Genomic DNA, 21259 nt, shown 5'->3' with positions numbered 1-21259 from the left:
TGGGAGGGGAGGGGAGGGTGTGGATAAGGGGGAAAGAACAACCAAAGGACTTACATGCAGGCATAGAGGCCTAACCAATGGACACGGACAACGGGGGGAGGGGGTGGAGGGTGATGTGGGGACAGGGACACATATGTAATATCTTAATCAATAAAAAATATATTAAAAAAAAAAGAGTTCCAAAGTCAATGTATCTTCTAAAACCAGATTTATTTAAAAAAAACAAACACTGACCTGATAGAGATATTATCAAAGACTCTCTATTTCTACATGACATGCACCACCCTTCCCCAAATTCCACACTGCTCGCACCATCTTTAACAAGTCAAAAGCCCTGGCCAGGCACCTGTGTTTCTCTTCCCAGCACTTAGAGTGAATGTCAAATTAGGCCGAGTGTGTAAGTACAGACTTAGGACTCCATGGGTGTAATCTTCATGCAGTTGTTAGAAAGCAGTTTTAGGCGGGCAGGCCTCAAATGGGGAGCCCAGACCTTAATCTTAGATCTACCGGGCTGTGGTTTACCACTCAATTCAGAAACATCCTTAGCCCAAATCTGCCAGGCAAACCTGTCATTACAAAGATATGATCTATTTAAAGACAGGCTCTAATAATGAAACACCCACAAAATAGTTCAGGGGGAAAAAATCCATTGAATAAGAGGTTACAGGAAATCTATGATCTCTGGATCTTCTGTGGAAGGCGTGAGAGCCACGGGAGGTGAGCCACCACAACAGACTATCTACACATGTGAACATCTCTAAAGTTACAACAGTCAGCTTCCCAAGCAGTCATTTCAATCCTGATTTATTCAACCGATGCTGGAGGATGTGCCCCCAAACACTGAAAAGATCGCCAATGTCTAAATGTAAGTTTGAGGAAGTTTCCTACTTGGTGACTTGATTGTATGAATTTCTGCTATAAAGTGAATGAGCTGCCCTGGGGTGTGGCTCAGTGGTTGAGCCCAGACCTATCCCAGTCAGAGCACATGCCTGGGTTGCCGGCTAGATCCCCAGTGTGGGGCGCACAGGAGGCAGCCGATCAATATTTCTCTCTCTCCTTCTCCCTTCCTCTCTGAAATCAATAAAAGTATATTAAAAAAATAAAGGGAATGAGCTGGGTGACAGGCATGCCAAGGGCACAATGTCAGACTTCCGGTTCGCACAGCAAAGAAAACGGACTCTGAAAAGGAAGACACGATGGGATGTATTTCCCACCACGCGCCCAGCCCTGCGTTACCTATGTCGGCGATGAGGCTGCCGGGCTCCTGGTCCTGGAGGAACTGGCGGACGCGGGGCCAGGCTTTGCCCTGCAGGTCGCTGAGGTACCGGGCGGTGCTCTCATACACGTCGTGCACATGCTGCTTCTCCAGCTGGGCCGCCTCATGGTCCATCCTGGGGAAACAGGGCCACCCCGAGAAAGGCTGGTCAGAGGCGGCTGAAGGAGGGGGCACGTGTCCTAAACCTGGGAGCCTACCGCTGCCCCAGGCTGTGCTGATCTTTACTAGAAGCTGCAAAGAGAAAAGCCTTCACCACAGCTGTCAAAAGACTCAAGAATGCATGGGTTTTACTGGCAAGTCCTCAGAAAATAATGGTTTGGGAATGAGCTGGTCACTGTCATTTCCTGTGCAAGATCAGCTCTAAGTTTTGGAAGCACATGCCAAAGATTCACTTGGATAAAATCGTTCTGATGATAAACAGATTTTTAAAAATGTGTAGCATGCAGCTCACCACTCCAATCCAGTCACAAAGCCCGACTGATTCTACCTTTGTAGTGTCTCTGGATTCCAACCATTTCTCTGCATCCCTAGGGATGCTATTTTAGAAAGGGTGCTTACTTCTTTACCTGAATTACGTCAACAGTCCATAAACAGGTGTGTTTTGGGCCCTTCAGTCCCTTTCTTCAATTCTGCCACAACTATTTCCATAAAATATAAATCTAATTGTGTTGCTTCCTAGCTGAGACTTCTTCAAAGGCATTCCATACTTGTCTGATCAAGTTCAGATGTCTTAGGAGGGCATACGAGTCTCTTTCTGCCTGGCCTCACCTTGCCTCTTGAGGCCATTTCTCTCCATCCTTCGCCAGCATCAGACGAGCTGTGAGACTCAGGCGCCACTCATTCCCCCTCGTCCCGGGGCCTGCACCGGCGCCGTGTCTACCTGGCTAACTTCTGTTCATTCTCGGCACAGCCTCCCTTCTTCCAGAAAGCCTCCCCTGACCTCCTCTGCAGGGCACGGGCAATCAGAAAGGAGTGGGAGAGGTACAAGAGCAGGTCTTAGAGGCCTCTGCTGTTAGGGGCTTAATCTTTTCGTTATTCTCTTGTGGCACGTGAGTGAGGAGCAGCCCAGGGGAATAGCCAGATGCTGAGATTGTAGCTCGTTACCAATCAGTATGAAAGTAAGGTCAATCATGTGCGAACCCAGCTGGCCCTCCTGGTGCAGATCAGCGAGTTCAGTCCTGCCCCTGGCCCGCCCGCTGCATCCCGTGCATCCCGTGAGTGTAGGTAGCCAGTTCATTCAGGAAGGGAACAAATGGAATCACACACTAAGCCTGATTCACTAGGGAGGCGAGTCAGACAGTAAGCCTGACTTACTAGGAAGCCACAGCACCGACAGGGTCCCCAGAGGCCAGCGGCATCCTCTGTGGGGGGACTGAACCCCCAGAGTGGGCAGGAAGAGGTGGCTATCAGTCCTTAGCCAGGATGGCTGAGTGAGGAGTAACTAAACATCAGGGGAAATGTCTTTGCTAGGCACACGCGCAGTAGAAGCCAAGAAGGTGCAGGGAGAGGTAAGCGCATGCGTAGTATAAACCAGATGATGCAGCAAGACTTTGGGGACACACTGTAGGAGCCAAAATGGTAACACAGAGGGGCAAAGTCTAACATGGAAAACCTGGGGAAAAGACTGAGTTGGATAGAGGGAGGACCCAGCATAAGCCCGCTAAGAGCCAGGGGAGAGACAGGCTAGTTTGAAAGAAAGTCTGCTCTCTCCCAAGCCCCAAGGAATATACATTTGCTCGTTCACCCGTTGGTTCCAGTGTTCTCTCTCTGTAGCAGCAGGGGCTGTGTTTAGGCCCAGCAGCCAAGCAGACCTAAACATAGCACCAGTTGCGCCCCAAATGCAGCCTTGGCAGTGGCCGTGCAGATAGGGCAATGAGGCCGAGAAGTTCTGCACCTCTGGGCCCTGGTCCTCCTGGGCTGGGTGAAGACAAGTGTGGGTTTACGGCCCCAGAGAGTGGACTTGCTCTGCAGCGGGATGGAGCTGAACCATCTGGTCGTGGATCAGGCACCTGGGGACAGTCTGTTATTGCTCCAATAAATCTTACCACGACACCCCATCCTCCTCGCGGGGGGCCTCAAAATGCTTTTCTCGTGACTCCGTGGAAGAACCCTCTTTCCACCAGCAACAAAATCTCTTGAGACGATGGAAACGTCCTGCTTCTCATCCTTTCACCCACCAGTTTTAGCATCCAATCCACTGATGACTCTTACTTAAAACAATCTTTACCACAATTATCATCAGACAACAATAGAGTAGGCCCCCCAGCCCTACCCAGTTTTGCTTTCTGAGGTTTAAGTTACCCATGGCCAACCACAGTCTGAAAATATTAAATCGAAAATTCCAGAAAGAAACAATTCGTAAGTTTTAAACTGTACGCTGTTCTGAGTAGCATGATGAAATCTGTTGCCATTCCCCTACGTCCTGCCCAGGACACGAATTATCCTTTTGTCCATCATATCCACCTCACTTCATCTCATCACGAAGGCATTGTATCATCTCACATCATCATAAGAAGGGTGAGTACAGTACACTAAGATATTTAGAGAGAGAGAAAGACCGCATTCACATAACTGTTATTACAAACTATTTTATTGTAGTTATTGTTATTAATCTCTTATTGTGCCTAATTTAGAAATTAAACTTTATATATGTATATGTAAACCTCCTATTATGTATAGAAAAAAAAATAGTGCAGCTAGGGTTCAGTATTAGCGATGGCTCAGGCATCCACTAGGAGGTACAGGGGACAACTGTATTCTAATTTCATCATTCTTTCTATAGCAAGAAAGAGACTTTTAGGATTTACTCTTCAAACAAATTAGGAGTAGGTTATCCTTAATTACCATGGACCTGCACACAGTCCCAGCAAATCTGGCAAACTCCTAACAGAGTACAGATCTCATTTGTGAGGTCTGACAAAACTTCCACCCAAATTGAAACAGCTTATATTGCACCCTCAACTAGAATTTACAAAGTAAACATATGGCTGGCTACAACTGCCTACACACCAGAAAAAACCAAAACACTGAGTGCTTTTCTTTTAAATCAAAATCTCAGTAGAATAAAAAAAATTTTTTTCAGTAGACTTAGTCTGCTTAAATGTTTTCCCTTTAAGAAATCAATCAGACAATACAATTTCGAGAACCTAGAACAAATAAACTGTTATTGCACTTGCAAATGTTAAGTGGCAATCAACAAAAACTCAATTCCCTTCAATTTGGCTCTAGCTACCAGCTCAGAATTTGTAGTATCTGAACAATACCCCTTGGAGAACGTTCTCTAAGTCCTCTCCCAATTGCCTGGCCTCTACCATAAACAAGTAACTATATTGTGGGAACAACATACATCTATTTTTTTGTTTTATTATATTTTCCAGTTAAGATTATACACTGCAGAACAAATAGCTGACTGTGAAATCGATTTGTAGCTAGGACTATCCAGTATGACATTTTTGACTCTGTGGATTTAAATTTCCTGCAATATTTTCCATGTGAATTATATATGCAAATTCCTTGAGAAATTGGTAATGTAATTAAGCCAGTAAGACTCATAGTAAAATAAAAGCCCAGAGTTCAAGGAGAAGTTAGGGAGAAGGGTTTGGTTTAGCCAGGCTTCCTAATCTCTATGCAGTCAAATTCTGGACCCCTGTAGCTGATGCCTTGGTGAGTCATGAGAGAAGGGAAAATAATTTGAAAGGTAAGGAGAAGTCACATAAAGTTATGCACTGGAAATCTGAAGACCCAATTTGGAGGTTTTTTTAAAGCCTTTACTCAGGCTTCTATGTCTTTGGATCTATTTTGTTCAACAGTTCATCCAATTGGGAGTTTTTTTAAGAGCAACAGAAAGAGGTTTTAAGTTGGTAGGTGAGTTGGGGGGCAACATGATTGGATTTACACTATTAAAATATCACTTTAGGTATATCTAGCTCTGAGGAGGCTAGACTATCTATTGTCTTTATTTGTCCAACCAAGTTCACCTTCCCCCTTCTGATAATTTGTATCTTGCCTTCCCTGGATGGGCATGTGACCTAGCCCTGGCCAACATGGTATCCTATATTCCTGGACACAATCATTGGTTCAAGGGTGGCCAGGGGATAAAAGCTGATCAATCAGAGCCCTTCCTCGAGATATCTCAGTGTAAAGTCAAAGAAATGTTGGCCTTGCCTCTGGCATCACGGAGTAGGAAAGGCATAGGGGGGCTAGTTGGGGGACAACATGATTGGATTGGGGGGCAACGTGATTGGATTTACAATGGACCCCCTATAGCTGATGCTGCCACTGGCCATTTTCTTCCCCAGGAAAAGACCTGTCTTTAAGTTGAAGAAAATGAAGTCAGGGGAGCAAACAGAATAAGAGACAAATGGAGAAGAAAAACAAAACAAAACATGGCAGCAGAGTGTCCTGCTTCCAGTCCCTGAGGCTAGTCCCTGAAGTCTCGTGAGCCACTCCTTACCCTTCCCGACTCAGTCAGTAAACTCCTCCATAGCTCCTCACTGAGGTCTTCGCTGAAGTCAGCAGGCAGTTCTCTCTCATCTGAAATGCTCTCCTATCACCTACCCGCGCCAAAATCTCACCTGGCCTTCAAAGTCTAGCACAGCTTCCTCCTCCTCTAGCGAAAAACAATCTCTCCCAGCATTTTTGTGTCCTGCGTATTTATTATCTGTCACTCTTAGGGCATTTCTCCTGTTACCATCTTGAACTCTATACTCTGTATATGCCCCCAACTAGATTGGAAGGTCCTGGAGGGAAGGAACTGGACCCAGGACAGTCACTCAGTAATTAACTGTAGAATCAATGGATCAATGAGCTGTTTCCTAAGCATCCTCTGCAAGACAACAGATTTCCTGACCTAGCAGAGGCCTGTTTTAGAGCTATACCCTAGGCATGCAGTAGCCACACTTGTATAACTAAAAAAATTTAAATTGTTCTTCCACTATAAATACCACAGAAGACACAGTATTTAAAATGAGGGAATAAAACTCTGTTTTACATTTTAAAGATGTATTTAAACTATAATTCTAAAATAAACGTACAAGTTGGTCAAGACAGTTCAAAGGATGTACTTATAATTAATCATAAAATACATGGGTGGTGTTTTTTTTTTAGCTTTTAACAGGTGATTCTTCAAACTTAACATCTACATAATTACTTTCAAGTACAAATTATATTGCAAACTTTTGTATAATAAAAAAGTATCATTTAGCAATGCTTTTTAAGTCCTAGAAAAGCATTTTACACTCTAAAAAAAAACCCTAAATACTGTATAGTCTTGTAAATTTAACTTAGTCTGTACAACTATTTTCAAATTCTTTTTCCTACCTAGTGTAAAAATAAATTCCAACTTTATATCATTGTCATAAACTTAAAATTATAGGAATTGTGATTAATTATGTTTACTAAACATGGACAGGGCCCCAAACCTCAGATGATTTAAACTGTAGAAATAGCTGAAAGCAACTAACCTGAGTCATCTTGTGATTACAGGAAAATTACTTCTTGCCTTTGTGAATCATGGCAGTTTCCACCCTCAGGGAGTGACAGTTGTTGCTCACGACCTTCTCAGTGTGAAAGGTGAAAAGTACTAGGGTGAGTGACATCAAGTAGAGATTCCTTCACATGATGAGCCACTCTGCAGGGGACACAGGCCCTATTAGGAAAAAGTAAACAAATGGTAAGTGTTATTTTACATAAGAAAAATGTGGAGCCCAGGTTGACCTCTGGGTCATTCCAGATATTACCCAGAGAAGACGGGATGAGAAAGAACTGTTCAGATCCGTGGAATACGCCAGAACTCTAAAAGCAGTTTCTGAATTAATTCCTAAGCTTTCTGTAAAATGCACTGTACTTTGCCCTAAAATTAAATTGAATGGTTTCATCTTGTACCCGGAAAAATTACAAGCACACAGAGTCAACTTGGAATACAGTGGCTTAATTAAATGTACTACCTATTTAAGACACTATTACTAAATTGTGCTAAATCATTCCAGTATTGTTCAATATTTGTTCATATTATCAGCTACTTCCATGTCGCTCTGACAAGTTCTCCTGTTCTTCTTGCCCACATTTACTTTTTGCATTTTTCATAACAGAATGGGTCTGACATGAAACCCATCAAAAAGCTCTCAGTTACTAAAAAATTTTAAAAAAGGACCTTGTATGCCAAAAGCACTCTGCAATCAGAGGTCTTAGGGGAACAAAATGAGGTCTGAACAGCTGCCTGGTGTGGCAGGAAAAGTCCATCCTGTGAAAGCTCGGGCCAGATTCCTCATCTGTACATGAGGCCAATGGACCTCAATGTGATCACAGTGCTCATCCTCTGTGTGTGCACCTCACTGCCACAAACTCCACTCTTACTGGGTACAATGATTCTCAAGATGGTGGGGTGCATGTGGCTTCCCCACCTTCCTTCTGTCCCCCATCCCACCCCAATCTGGGACCCTGTTTAAGAATCAATGATCTGGGTATGCTTTGAAAAGCTCTCTGGTCTTTGGACTATATAAACCCCAGTCATCTCTCCATCATATGCAGGCACATAATCTGCACCACTGAGAACTGCAAAGGGGGACTCTGTAGGAAGAATATTTAAGAAGGATCTTGCCCAGCTGGTGCTCCTCAGTGGTTGGGTGTCGATCTATGAACCAAGTGATCATGGTTCCATTCCCAGTCAGAGCACATGCCCGGGTTGTGGGCTCAATTCCAGTAAGGGGTGTGTAGGAGGCAACCCATCAGTGATTCTCTCTCAGCATTATTGATGTTTCTATCTCTCTCCCCCTCTCTGAAATGAATACAAACATATTTTTTAAAAAAAGAAGAGCTGTTAGTCAAAGGACCTCATCTTTCCTCATGCACTGCCAGAGCCTGCGTTAATCATAGAGAAGGCATGTTCATTTATGGAGCCTTGTACCCTTCCTGCAACTAAAGGCTCTCATTTGCAATCACTCTTCCCTGGCCTGACCTAGGCGCTCCACTGTCACCAGCAACGCTGTCTGGGCGCCTTCCCTTCAGCCTTCAGCACCTAAATGGATTAGCTGCCCTGACAGGCTTATATCCAAGCAGAAGCTCAGGAGACAGCAGGGGTAAGTCAGGTAAAGGTGAAGTGGATGACTCTAAGCATGGGAAACAGCATATGCAAAAAGGAAGAAATGAGAGCGATGATAATCTCTGATGAACTTCAAGTAGATTAACAACAATTAATAGCAAGACACAAAACACAGACATACATTAATTACTGTCAGCCAGGCCATTATAAGCATTTAACATATATTAAATTGTGGAGTCTATCAAATTACTATATAAAATAGAAACTACTGGATCCCTCATTTTATAGAAAAGAAAGTAAGGCAGAGAGAACATAGTGACTTTCTAAGGTTACCTAGCTAGTAAATGGTGGAGCAGGATTTGGACCACTTAACTATACACACTTCACTATACAGTTGGTGGGAGGGAAGGAGGAGGGGAAGACTGTGGTGCTACATAAGCCTGGAAGAGTAAGCGCTAGTCAGACCACAGAGGGTCTAGTTGAAGTTTGGACTTTATCCTGAACATAATGGGGGAACCACTGAATTATTTTAACAAGAGAAATGACAAAATTTGATTTGGGTTTTTTTTAACTCTTCTCTGGCAATAGTGTAGACTGGTATTACCTGGCCAGCTTCACAATGAAGATAGAGAAAGAACCTGATTAAATACTTTAGACAGAACCATAGGAGATTAGATGAAGAGAGATTGTGTAGAGTAAGAAAAGGAATGAGGTTAGAACATCAAGGATTGCCAATATTTAACCCTTGTACATTATCATTAAAGGAGAGGTTAGCATGTGCTGCCTCTACCGTAATTAAATTTAATTAAAAATATACAGACCGCCCTGACCGGTTTGGCTCAGTGGATAGAACGTCAGTCTGCAGACTCAGGGGTCCCAGGTTGGATTCCGGTCAAGGGCATGTACCTTGATTGCGGGCACATCCCCAGTGGGGAGTGTGCAGGAGGCAGCTGATCGATGTTTCTCTCTCCTTGATGTTTCTAGCTCTCTATCCCTCTCCCTTCCTCTCTGTAAAAAATCAATAAAATATATTAAAAAAATATATATATATGGACCAAGAACCTACTGGGTAAAAGATGGGCAATCCCTACTCTCAAGAAGCTACAGCCTAATGCAACGGCAATGCAGAAGGAGAATGACAAGAATGAGAAGAGTAGGTAGCAAGCATGAGTTCTCGATAGAAAAGTAGAGGTAGCATGCAATATTAGCCTTTATAATTGTCTCCGAGTATTACTCCCTCTAAATAATGAGGGTGCTGTTCTAAGAATATTCCCTATGTTACACAGAACTCCTTAATGATGCAACAGAGAGAGATCTTAGGAGAAATGATAAGAAAGGAACACCTGACATTTCTGATTGATATCTTACACGTAGAACACACTCAGGACTTCAGAACAATAAAACATATGACACTGGGACACTATGACCCTCTCTGGGTTTCCAACAGGTACCAACAGGTTACTCTGGGTAAATATATTTTGAAAGAAAGTGGAAAGAAAGGGGGAGTTTATCCTAAGGGAAAGGAATAAAATACCCCCCCGAAACACTTTGTCTTTCTTGAAAAGTTCAAGCACTATGTGCCTACATTGAATTCATTTGGGAGAAAGGTATTATCTTTAAAATCTAAATGCAGGAAATGAAGGTGATGCCATCTTGGGGACTGTGTGTGCACGCGCGCATGGCAGGGCAGATGGGAGGCAAACAGAAAACATGAAAGAACAGAACTCGCAGCACAATACTGATGGCGAGAGCTGTTATCAAAGGTGGCTCCTCCACAGGAGAGGACTCGGCCCTATTCATCGGAACTCGATTACAAGTCATTCTGATTTTGTAGATGAGAGAAGGCCAGAAAAGAACGAGGAAATGAAATAGATGAGATTCAAGATAAATGAAAATGTAACACTGAGCATCCCTCAGTGGTGTCACTGTGAGGGTATAATGTCCATTATTGTGGGGATATACTGTCTTTACCTGAAGGCTAGACTAACACACTGACACACTAACACACACACACACACACACGTGTGCGCACTATTAAAAAGTTTATTTATTGTCACCAGTAGCACATACGTGAATGTGCAATATACCCCCATGAATTGGTGTCAGTTTGACCAAACCGGCTCTCAGCCTGTGTGAGGATGAAGGTCATTGGAGCCGCAGCACAGCAGCCGGGAGAAGGCTGCTCTGTTATTGTGAAAGGAGACCAGAGGAACGGAGCTTCGCACCCCCTTCCTCTTAGGAAAGGAGGTTCCGGCAGGTGGGTGCCACAGCCATTTAAATGTCAAATGACTGTTCAAGAAGGAGTTTTACCTGAAGACCATGGTAGTCAATGACAAAACTACCAATTAGGTGATGCTTTTCTAAGAATGGAATTAAGGGAGAGATGTGAGGACAAATTATGTATTGGTGTATTTCATTAAGTGTTTCTAATATAATTGACCCCAAAGAGCTGCTCATGGGATTATTGATAAAAACATCTGATTGTACCTTTGAGGGTCGGAAAGAGAGTCATGTGCATACAAAGTGCAGTAAATTCGGTACTGTCAGGTATCTTGTCCTACAGATTCCGCCTGTGTCTCACGCCTCTTATGTGTCTCCCATCATTTCCCCCATTACCTCACCCCGAGTTTAGGCCCTAACCCAGGAGTCCAGGATTTCTCACTCTTGTGGATTTCACAGACCCCCACATTTTCAAAGGGATATTTGGAGAACCAGAGGGACCAGCTGAGTCTTTACCCAAAGGCTAGACCATCACACACACACACACACACACACACACACACACACACTTAAAACCTATAATTTATTGTCCCCATTAGAACATAGATGAATGGGCAATTTACCCACACAAAAGTTGGGAGGCCATAATTTCAAACTTTAAAGACGTCCTTTCAAAGTGAGTAAAATTTAGCTTTATGAAAACCGATTAAACCTTCTTTAATTTTCTCATTCCACGACAGATTGATGAAAGTATTGTCACAAACCAAGACTGGATTGAAGAGCTGAGTTTGGGGTAAATTTTATGTTTTGTATATTTTAGCACAATTTTAAAAACAACCAATTTCAGGCTCTTCTGAAGGCCTGTTGGTTATTCCAGCAAATTTCAGAACGTGAGAGTAATCGACACCTGATGTCTGTTATGGGCCCATGACTGTTATGGTCCCTCCACACTGCTTTGTGTTGTGGGGGTGAGGGCTCTGCAAACATTTCCTCTTTGCCAGCAGGGCCCATCAGAGGGAGCCTGGAAAGCTGGATTGGGGGCAGAGGGGGGAGAAGGGGCCAGCCCCTTTCTGGTTGCTTCCTGTTCCTGCCAGTTACCCAGCAACAGCCCTTGGCCCAGGCAGCAGCATTGGTTTCCAGTAGCAGTTGGTTCTCAAGGTTTTCCACTTCCCCAGAACCAGCCCTTTTGAACATCCGCATGAGATACCTGCCTGGCCGAGCAGCACCCCAGCCAAGAGATCTGTGTCCCAACTCCTCGGGGCCCCTTGTATGTGCGTTCCATAATCCGCACTAGCCGGCCACCGTCCCCTTCTCAGAAGTCTGGGTCCCCACTCGGGGACTCCTCCTCCAAGCATCTAGGTTCTGATACCCATTCTCTTTGTTTCCCCAGCACAGGGTGGCAACTGCAGTTGGCTTTGCTGTCCTACCTCATTTGTTCCCTCTGCATTTTCAGTCCTGTAATATCTGTTTAGCCAACTCCTTATACATTTCCTGTCAATATAACTAGGGTGGTTTCTATTTTCCCGACTGAATGCTGACTAGTTCTGTCATGTTTTTGCACTACTGTGAAAAACAATGAAAACAAGAAAGAATTCCATTTCAACATCCTGCTAGCGTTGGTTATTGTCTGTCTCCCCCAAATAGTTTGCAAGCACCATGAAATCGAGCGTGTTGGGCTCACTGATGCATGCACCCACCTCTTTGAACACAGCCTGGCATACAGCAGGTGCCCAATCATCTTTGTTAGATAAATGGATAGGAAACATTGAAACATAAAAAAAACCAATTTGGTTATGAAAATATGCTTGGGATATATAAAAGTTATAACCATGTGCAAATATATCCAGAAGGGAAGTCAGTAGCTGAACTTTGTAAAACTCTCTTTCTGAAAGTCTTAACAATACCCATTTTCTGCTTTTCTTGCGCTATTTTCTGTTTAATCATTCTTGTCAGTGGACATTTCTCCATATTTTTCTTGTGCATTTTGCCATGTTATCCATGAGAGAGTTGTGCAATGATTCAGTGTGATATGATGATTTACAAAAAGAAATACATATTTGGCCTTTGTCCACTGTTCCTGGCACATAGCTCCTAAAACCCTTGGAATACTCTATATAAGAGCCACGGGGCCATCATCTCCTGTTATGTTTTGTTTCTATCCCCAGTTCCTGAAATAGCTCCAGAGCAGAAAGGTGAAATGAGTGTATTTTGCTATTAATAAATAACAAGTCCCTTTTACTATACATTAGTTTATGTTATTGAGGTGACCTTCATACAGTCCCTAAGGAGGGGGCTGGTTGCCGTAGTGAATACTGAGAGCACACACACAGGAGAGTTTTCCCTTTACAGTCAGTCAGTAAAACACACAACTTGAAAATGGAAACACCAATAAAATGCCTTAAAGCTCACAAAGAAAACTTCAAAGGCAGAACTCGGAGCATTTTGTTCTGACCCAAAAACACTGTCCAGGGAGAGGAACACCTGGGCCCAGGGCTGTCACTGGCAGCGTGACCTCGGACAGGTCACTTAGCTTCTCTAGGCATCTGTCACCTTCTCTCAGATATCAAGAAATTACCCTTCCTCTTTTAAGGCTCTGATTTTCATATAAAACGCCCTTTAACATCTCCAAAGCACAATGTAACTTTAAAGCACTCGTAGTGAGAGGAAGGGAGAGATAGAAACATCAATGAAGAGAGGGAATCATTGATCGGCTGCCTCCTGCAAGCCCCCAACTGGGGATTGAGCCTACTACCTGGGCATGTACCCTGACCAGGAATTGAACCATGACTTCCTGGTTCATAGGTTGGCATTCAACCACCGAGCCACACCAGCCAGGCTGTAGCTAATACTTTTTAAAGTCGTCTGGATATTTTCAAGACCCTAATTGGTGGCACAGTATTAATACTGGCAGCTGCACTAAATGTCTGACACATTGGAGTTCATGGCAAAGGTCAGAAAAGACCAGGTCAGGGCAGTGACTCTTTTCTTTCACTGACACCTAAAGGCGTAAGACAGCCCAGGTCAGCGCGAGATCCCCACAGTGGGTCTGAACAGTGGAGCGCAGGCTGCCTGAGAGGTGCCCTGCACGGGCCGCGGAGCCGTGAGGTGAGCTGGAGGAACGGTGCACGCGGGGTGAGTGCCCCTGCCATAAGCTCTCTCTTTGCTGTTCTGTGTGATGAAGCATGGAGTGCAATAGAAACATCAGTCAAATGCCACTTTAGAAATAAAGGGAACAGAGGGAAAACAGGCTTACATAAAACACAGATCTCAGAACCAGAAGTTCAAGGTCAGTGAAAGAACAGCCTGCTGTGTTTAACAACAACAGATGTCTACAAAAGTTAACAGAGTAAAATTGTTTTGTTGTTGTTGTTGTCACTAGTATTTTCATACAATTTTGTCCACAGGAGCAAAATAGAGCGTGCGTGTGTTTTATTTATACATCAATAACACATACACTTACAAGCCAATGTGAGCACAAAAGTGCAGCTCGGTCAGCGAGCGCAGGAGAGCGGGTGTCATCAGCAGAGCCAGGGCTCTGGTTTCAGGTAAGCAGGTAAGTAGGAGTGTCTCTGTGACGGCTCCTAAGTGCTGCAGATCTGTTGCTTCTCTCTGGGACGCTGGTCAGGCCAGGCCAGGGGGTGAGTAAGTGGCATGCTGTAAATCCATCACAGCTCAGCAACTGTAGTGCCTGGAAAGGCCTACTGGGAGAGGTGGGGGTGCAGGTCCGGGGTCACCTTCTGCGCTGCCTGTCCTACCATCCTGAGGACTGTCCCCCCCCCACCATGGCAGAGGAGGCAGCTGAACTTTGAGTCAAGGTGGGTATCAGCTCACACCTTGAAAAGTCCCTAAGATTCCTCTGAACCTGATGGCATTCCATAAAAACTCAGAACTCAGATTAGAGAGCAGGGAGGGATGTGGGTAATCAATCATGCTAGCTCTTCATGACAAATAAATCAGAAATTGCTAAAGGATCGATATTTGCATAGGAAAGGAAAATCCTTCTTTAACAGCCATTCCAAAGAGCAAGCCCATGGCTTTCTAGGTTAGAGAGACAGAAACCGGGAAGGTCTGCCCACCCCATTGCCCCTCCTAACATCTGCATCCAACAGGCTGCATCCCAGTGAAGTCACACATTTTTGCAGACCGCCCTAAACTCTTAGTATGTGTGTCGTTTGTGATTTGGGTAGTATCCCATTTAAAACAGAAATTCATCGATATCATTGTCTCTTTTGAGACAGAAAGAGAGAGATGAGAGAGAAACAGCAATCAGTTGCCTCCTGTATGTGCCCCAATGGGATTGAACCTGAAACCTAGGTATGTGCCCTGACAGAGAATCGAACCCTCAACCTTTTGGTATATGGGACGATGCTCCAACCAACTAAATCTCCCAGCCAGGGTGCAAATTCAAAATCTGTTAATAGCTTAGACCCAATTACTACTTTCATATTCACAATCACGATAAAGACAATGTTCTGAAAAAATGCATTTAACACTCTTCTGGCATTCTAAGTGGATCAAGGATTGTAATTCTACTATGGAAGTGACAGCTCCCATACTTACTTAACAAGAAAAATTGAAAACTCGGAAGGCTTTCCCTTCCCTGGAAATGACCAGTGTTAAAGAGCCACTTTACTTAAGGAATCATTTAGGTACAGTGCATTAGTGGAGACAAGTTAAAAATAGCCTAAATGGAGATGGCCTGAGCTGGCCAAACGCCAAGAGGAAAAAGTCACCTTAATGTCAGCTCTGTCACAAGGGAAACCTGTGGGGTAAGCAGGTCATCCTTGTCATTTGTCCCTATGACTTCACTGTGGTCAGATAAGGTTCAGACTTTGTGTGGAACTGGTAGGGGGAGCAGGAGTTAAGAATATGACTGGCCGAAACCGGTTTGGCTCAGTGGATTGAGCGTCGGCCTGCGGACTGAAAGGTCCCAGGTTCGATTCCGGTCAAGGGCATGTACCTGGGTTGCGGGCACATCCCCAGTAGGAGATGTGCAGAAGGCAGCTGATCGATGTTTCTCTCTCATCGATGTTTCTAACTCTATCTCTCTCCTTTCCTCTCTGTAAAAAATCAATAAAATATATTTTTTTAAAAAAAGAATATGACTGGATGTGCTAAGGTCCTGAGGTCAAGTCCTAGCTCTGCCACTCTCTAGTCCAGTGATGGCAAACCGATGACACGCGTGTCAGAGGTGACACATGAACTCATTTTTTTTGGTTGATTTTTCTTTGTTAAATGGCATTTAAATATACAAAATAAATACCAAAAGTATAAGTCTTTGTTTTACTATGGTTGCAAATATCAAAAAATCTCTATGTGACACGGCACCAGAGTTAAGTTAGGGTTTTTCAAAATGCTGACACGCCGAGCTCAAAAGGTTCACCATCACTGCTCTAGTCCTATTATGGAACACACCTGTTCCCAAAACCTTGGATGGTATCTCACTTGTGCTTTTGCCCGATACATTAGCATTTAGTTTAACGGATCTAAGATTCCAGGGCACCATTTGTATCTTTAGATGATTATTTCAGAGAGAAAGCAAACACAGGAAATGACTTCCCCAGCACCCTAGAGTTAAGCAGTGTTTGAGTACAAAATCCACAGAGCATTTCTGCTTCCCCACACCATGTTTTGTGGACCATAAAACACGTTTATTTTCGCCCTGACCAGTGTGGCTCAATTGACTGGAGCAACATCCCATATACCGAAAGGTTGCAGGTTCAATTCCTGGCCAGGGCACCTACTCAGGCTGGGAGGCAACCTATATATGTTTTTCTCTCTCTTATGTCAATGTTTTTCTCTCTCCCTCCCTCCCTTTCCCTCTCCCTCTCTCTCTCAAATCAATAAAACATATCCTTAGGCAAGGATTTTTTTTTAAGTTTATTTTCACACTACCTAAAATTTTATTTCCTATGCTTCCCATACCTCTGGAGTATTAAACATTGGGATTGGTCCTGACGAGGAACACTACCTGATCATAACATGCCTTTGGGTTATAACACCAGAATGTAAAAATGGAAAGGGACCCTGTAAAATGTAAACAGGGCAATGAAAGTATTGGGAACTCCTTTTTGCTCCTCTCATCTGGGGAAATGGGGCTTTAGCGCTCTGCCATGCCCCTGCCCACTGTGCCAGCTCCTGAACAAACAGGTGCAGCCCATCTCCAAGGGGCTGAGTCTCCTGGGCACACACCCTAGAAGCCAGACTGCTCTCTGAGCTCCCGCCGCCTGCGGGAGTGGGGGGTGACGGGATGGTAGTAGTGAGTGCCATCCATCTCTTGTATTAGTCAGAGAGGTCCTATGCTAAATAAACAGGCACTGAACTCAATATTTAGGCCAATTTTAATAAAAGCCCGTGTCACAAAATTTAACATTAGAAATAGCTGAGGTTGATCCGTTTTCAGTACCAAGGTATTATTTATTTTAGTCACTGTTATGAAAATCTTTCTAATATGTACCACATACCTTTTATGTCTTTCTAGACAGCCTATAATGAACACATTTTTCTTGATGACACAGGGGCAAATTATGACAAAGTGTTACAGAGCAGCGCTGCTCCCCGGGGCCTGACAGTGTGGGTGGGCATCTCCGCTAAGTGCACGAAGCTCTGGGTGCCCTGCCTTGCTGTCAGCAACCACTTCTCACTCTGTCCCCGTAAGCCCTTCTACTTTCAAATGTGTTGCTTTTGATTGGCTTTGGGCTTAAAACAAAACAAAAACAGACAACAAGATCTTTTTGTTGTTGTTAATCCTCACCTGAGGATATTTTTCCACTGATTTGTATGAAGAGTGGAAGAGAGAGGAAAAGACAGAGAGAAACATCGATGTGAGAGAAATACATTGATTGGTTGCCTCCTGCACAGGGCCCGGGCCCAGGAGGAACCTGAAACCAAGGTACGTGCCCTTGGTCTGCAGGCCAATACTCTATCCACTGAGCCAAACCGGCTAGGGCAACGAAATCTTTTGAAATCCTACCTAAAATATGAAGAAAGGGTCATCAGAGGGGTCAGCTTTGGATAAATGTGGTGACTTCTATACTGACCACTCTTGGGCCCTCTTGCTTCTGAGTCGTGATCTGGCTGCTGGCAACGGCTTGCTGCACCTGTGACCTCCTGCTAAGTCCTTGGCCGCTGGCCCTCTGTCCGCCTCTGCCTTTTTTGTTGTTTTGTTTTGTTAATCCGCACACGAGGATATTTTTCCATTGACTTTTAGAGAGCATGGAAGAGAGGGGGAGAGACAGGGAGATAGAAACATCAATGTGAGAGACAAATAGAGTGTTTGCCTCCCACATGCACCGCAACCAGGGCCGGGGATCGAGCCTGCAACTGAGGTATGTGCCCTTGGCCAGAATCGAATCCGGGACCCTTCAGTCTGCAGGCTGATGCTCTAACCACTGAGCCAAACCGGCTAGGGCTGCCTCTGCTTTCTAACCAGAACTCCCAAAACCATGTCCTTGCTGTGTGTTCACTTCAGTGCTACTTCTCTTTCGTTTATCCTGAGCTCCTAATAGCTTGGATCTTGTAGTTCCTTCCACTGTCTGTAGCAACCCACACCTGCTTAATACTTATGAAAACCAATTCCGGGGGAGGGTTTGAATGTTTACATCACGCACAGAGCTTTCAATTCTAAGTGCCACAATTATGAAAGCTGCACAGAAGTAGGAAATACATCAGTTGAAAGAATGTTCTAATTTGCAGACAGCTTGCATGTATTTTATCAGACTATACTTGACATTTTAAGCTTCCTTGTGTCAGTAAGTTATACTTCTCCTAGCAGCAGGAGTTATTAAGTCTGTGCCCAGAATAAACCAGACAGTCTTGGAAAGTTTAGTTTTTTTCAGTTTTCATATTCTACTTTATGACTGTGTTTGTCTTTCCAAAAATAAGCCTATAATGATACATAGTCTCTTATTTCTAATTTAAGACTATAAATGCCATTTTTTAACCTTCACAAGGTTTCATCATAACCCGGTAAAAAGTTTCAAATATTCAAAAATAAAAAAGACAAAAGATTTAATCTGAAACTCCTATGCAAGATGGAAATATTTCTTGATGATGGCTTGTTAAGATGAAGATTGTTAGAAATACAACACTTAATGGAGTCTAGGGTGCCACCTTCATGAGCAGAATCTTATGTTCCTCAAAATTCATACATTGAAGCTCTAACCCTTAATGTAACTGTATTTGGAGATAAGCTCTATAAGCAGGTAATCAAGGTTAAATGAGGTTGTAAGGCTGGGTCCCTGATCCAACAGGATTAGTTTACTTTTAAGAAGAGACACCAGAGAGCTCTCTCCATGTGCACATAGAGGGAAGCTCATATGAGGACGCAGCGAGAAGAAGGCCATCTGCAAGCTAGGAAGAGGGCTCTTACCGGAAACCAGATCTGGGACTTAGAGCCTCCAGAACTGTAAGAAAATAAATTTCCAGTAGGCAGCTAGTTAGATGAAAGACTGGGATTGGGGGAAAAGAAGAGTAAGTCTCTTTTGCTTACAATGGCTAGAGGGGAACAAAAAGGGAACATTAGCTCATACCAGACAGCATGCCCCAAACTAAAAGTAATTCTAAGAAGAGCACAAGGTCAGTACATATCGAATTTTTTACAGGGTAGCCACAATAATGAGGAAGGGGAGACTTGGACCCCTTACAGATGGCCCCGACATCTCAGGTAGTCTAGAAACCTAAAGAATAAGGATATATAGATATACTAGAGGCCCTGTGCACTAAATTTGTGCATTTGGGGGGGGCATCCCTCAGCCTGACCTGTACCATCTCCAATCTGGGACCCATTGGAGGATGTCTGACTGCCGGTTTAGGCCCAATCCAATTGGCAGTCGGACATCCCTCTTGCAATCTGGGACTTCTGGCTCCTAACCGCTTGCCTGCCTGCCTGCCTGATCACCCTAACTGCTCTCCACTGCAGCCCTGATCCCCCTAACTGCTCTCCTATGCCAGCCTGAACACCCTAACTGCTTCTGCCTCAGCCTCACCACTATGGCTTTGTCCAGAAGGACGTCTGGAAGGTTGCCCGGAAGATGTCTGGCCTAATTAGCATATTACCCTTTTATTAGTATAGCTAATCTTTAAGACCCCCCCATTAGGTGGGGTGCTCAGACCAGCTGAGGTGCTTGCTTGTATTATATTTGAGTGTATTTTCATGCGTTGCCTGCTATTTGTTGTTCCTTGTTTGAATTCGTTCCCAAGCAAGACAAGAACCAGGATGAGGTGGGCTTGAGACCCCTGGTAACATTTTAGCCATCCTGCCTGGGTCATTGGTTATGGTAGCCCATGCTGACTAAGACACCATTTATCTTATAATATGCACAGTTATTTTACCAAGAAAGTCAAAGACATGCCATCAACTGTAAGATGTATCCCAATTCCAATGTTGAAATGTGAAATGTTAAAAACATAAACACACTATTTAAAATAAATAGCAAAAATAATCCGTATGACAATAATGATGAGCTTTTTAAAGTAGCTTTTACCTGAGTAAGGCCAAATAATCTGCTCTAATCATCTTTGTTTGATGGCCTCCTACATTGTTAAAAAATGAGAGGTTGCATAGCTTCATGCATGAGAAAATAGTCAAACATGGGCAAACAGATATAAAACCAAGGCTTAACCTTTTATTGCTTACACTAGAGGCCCGGTGCACTAAAATTCGTGTGTGTGTGTGTGTTTGTGTGTGTGTGTGTGTAGAATGGCGGGGGGAGGGGTCCCTCAGCCTGGCCTGTGCCCTCAGGGGATGTTCGACTGCTGGTTTGTGGGAGGCAACCAGCAGGGTGCTCGCCAGGCCCCCCTCCCCGCTGCCATCTCCACTGCCGCAGTTTGTCTCCTCCCTCTCAGGAGGGCTGATGCATCATAGAGACCTGTCGTTCCACCATTCCTCCGTTTAGCCAATTTGCATGTTAGGGTTTTGTTGTATAGGATTGAATTTACCTCCATTTCCCCAGAAAGCCTGAGCTATTGACAGATAGTGCCTTAACTCTACTCCTACTTCACTAAGAAAATGTAAATTTCTCCAATTTCCCTCCTAAAAGTTAACACATCCGTTTTGTTTCAGAATTATGGGTCCTTTCAAAGGCTAGCATTTCTCCTCTGTTGATCTCTTTCCTGGGTCGTTAGCCTGTCCTCTCTCTTCCCTCCCTCAGTCTCTCTCCCCATGGCCTTTGCTCCTCGGTTAGCAGAGATGGAGTTCCCTCTCCTTAAATGAAAACAGAAAACCATACACAAATGCAAGCCATTCCCAGACCCTGCTTCTGCCCTCATGCTTTAAACACTTCCTTTTTTCTTTTTCAAGAGGGGTCCATAAGCCTTGCTCTCTTCCTCCTCCTCCACCCTCCTTTGTATAAAGTGCCACACAACCCACTCGATGTCACGAGTCCCTAGGGTTTCCTTGCCACATGCTTCTCTCACTAGGTTTCATAGCAACGGCACTCGAGAAAAAACTATGATTGAATTCCACAGGATGGTCATTTTGCTGGTCGTGAATCTACTCTTTCTGAAGCCAATGGTCATCCAGCAAATAAGAAACCTCCAACAGCGAAGGTGCCTCTCAGATGAAGGATTAATGATGTGAGGAAGCATGAGAGGTGGGAAATAGCAACATGCTGACCTGTTGGGGCCAAGGGAAATAGCAGCTGTGTGTGGAATGACATTTAAGCTCCGTGGCCTATTGGTGAAAATCAATGCCATTGGCTCATTTATAAATAACTGAGAATTAA

The 21259-nt window shown here is 44.1% G+C and overlaps 1 protein-coding gene across 3 annotated transcripts in view; it reads right to left on the bottom strand.

Moving 5' to 3' along the window:
• KIAA1456 (KIAA1456 ortholog) overlaps positions 1-21259 on the bottom strand; it is a 47489-nt gene that overhangs the window by 17671 nt on the left and 8559 nt on the right. For 2 of the 3 annotated variants that reach the window (XM_015565191.1, XM_015565199.1), the window contains exons 2-3: positions 6739-6923; positions 1237-1391 (exon numbers count right to left, since the gene is read on the bottom strand). In XM_015565191.1, coding sequence (XP_015420677.1) covers positions 1237-1390 — 154 coding nt within the window. In that variant the 5' untranslated portion in view covers position 1391; positions 6739-6923. Of the gene's footprint in view, positions 1-1236; positions 1392-6738; positions 6924-21259 lie in introns of those variants that run through there. The other variant, XM_015565204.1, reaches the window with a different exon arrangement.

The sequence above is a fragment of the Myotis davidii genome, unplaced genomic scaffold (genome assembly GCF_000327345.1).
Source record: "Myotis davidii unplaced genomic scaffold, ASM32734v1 scaffold71, whole genome shotgun sequence".
NCBI classification, from domain to species: Eukaryota; Metazoa; Chordata; class Mammalia; order Chiroptera; family Vespertilionidae; genus Myotis; species Myotis davidii.
Note: the sequence above shows the minus strand (reverse complement) of the source record. Positions and strands in the feature narration are given on the sequence as shown.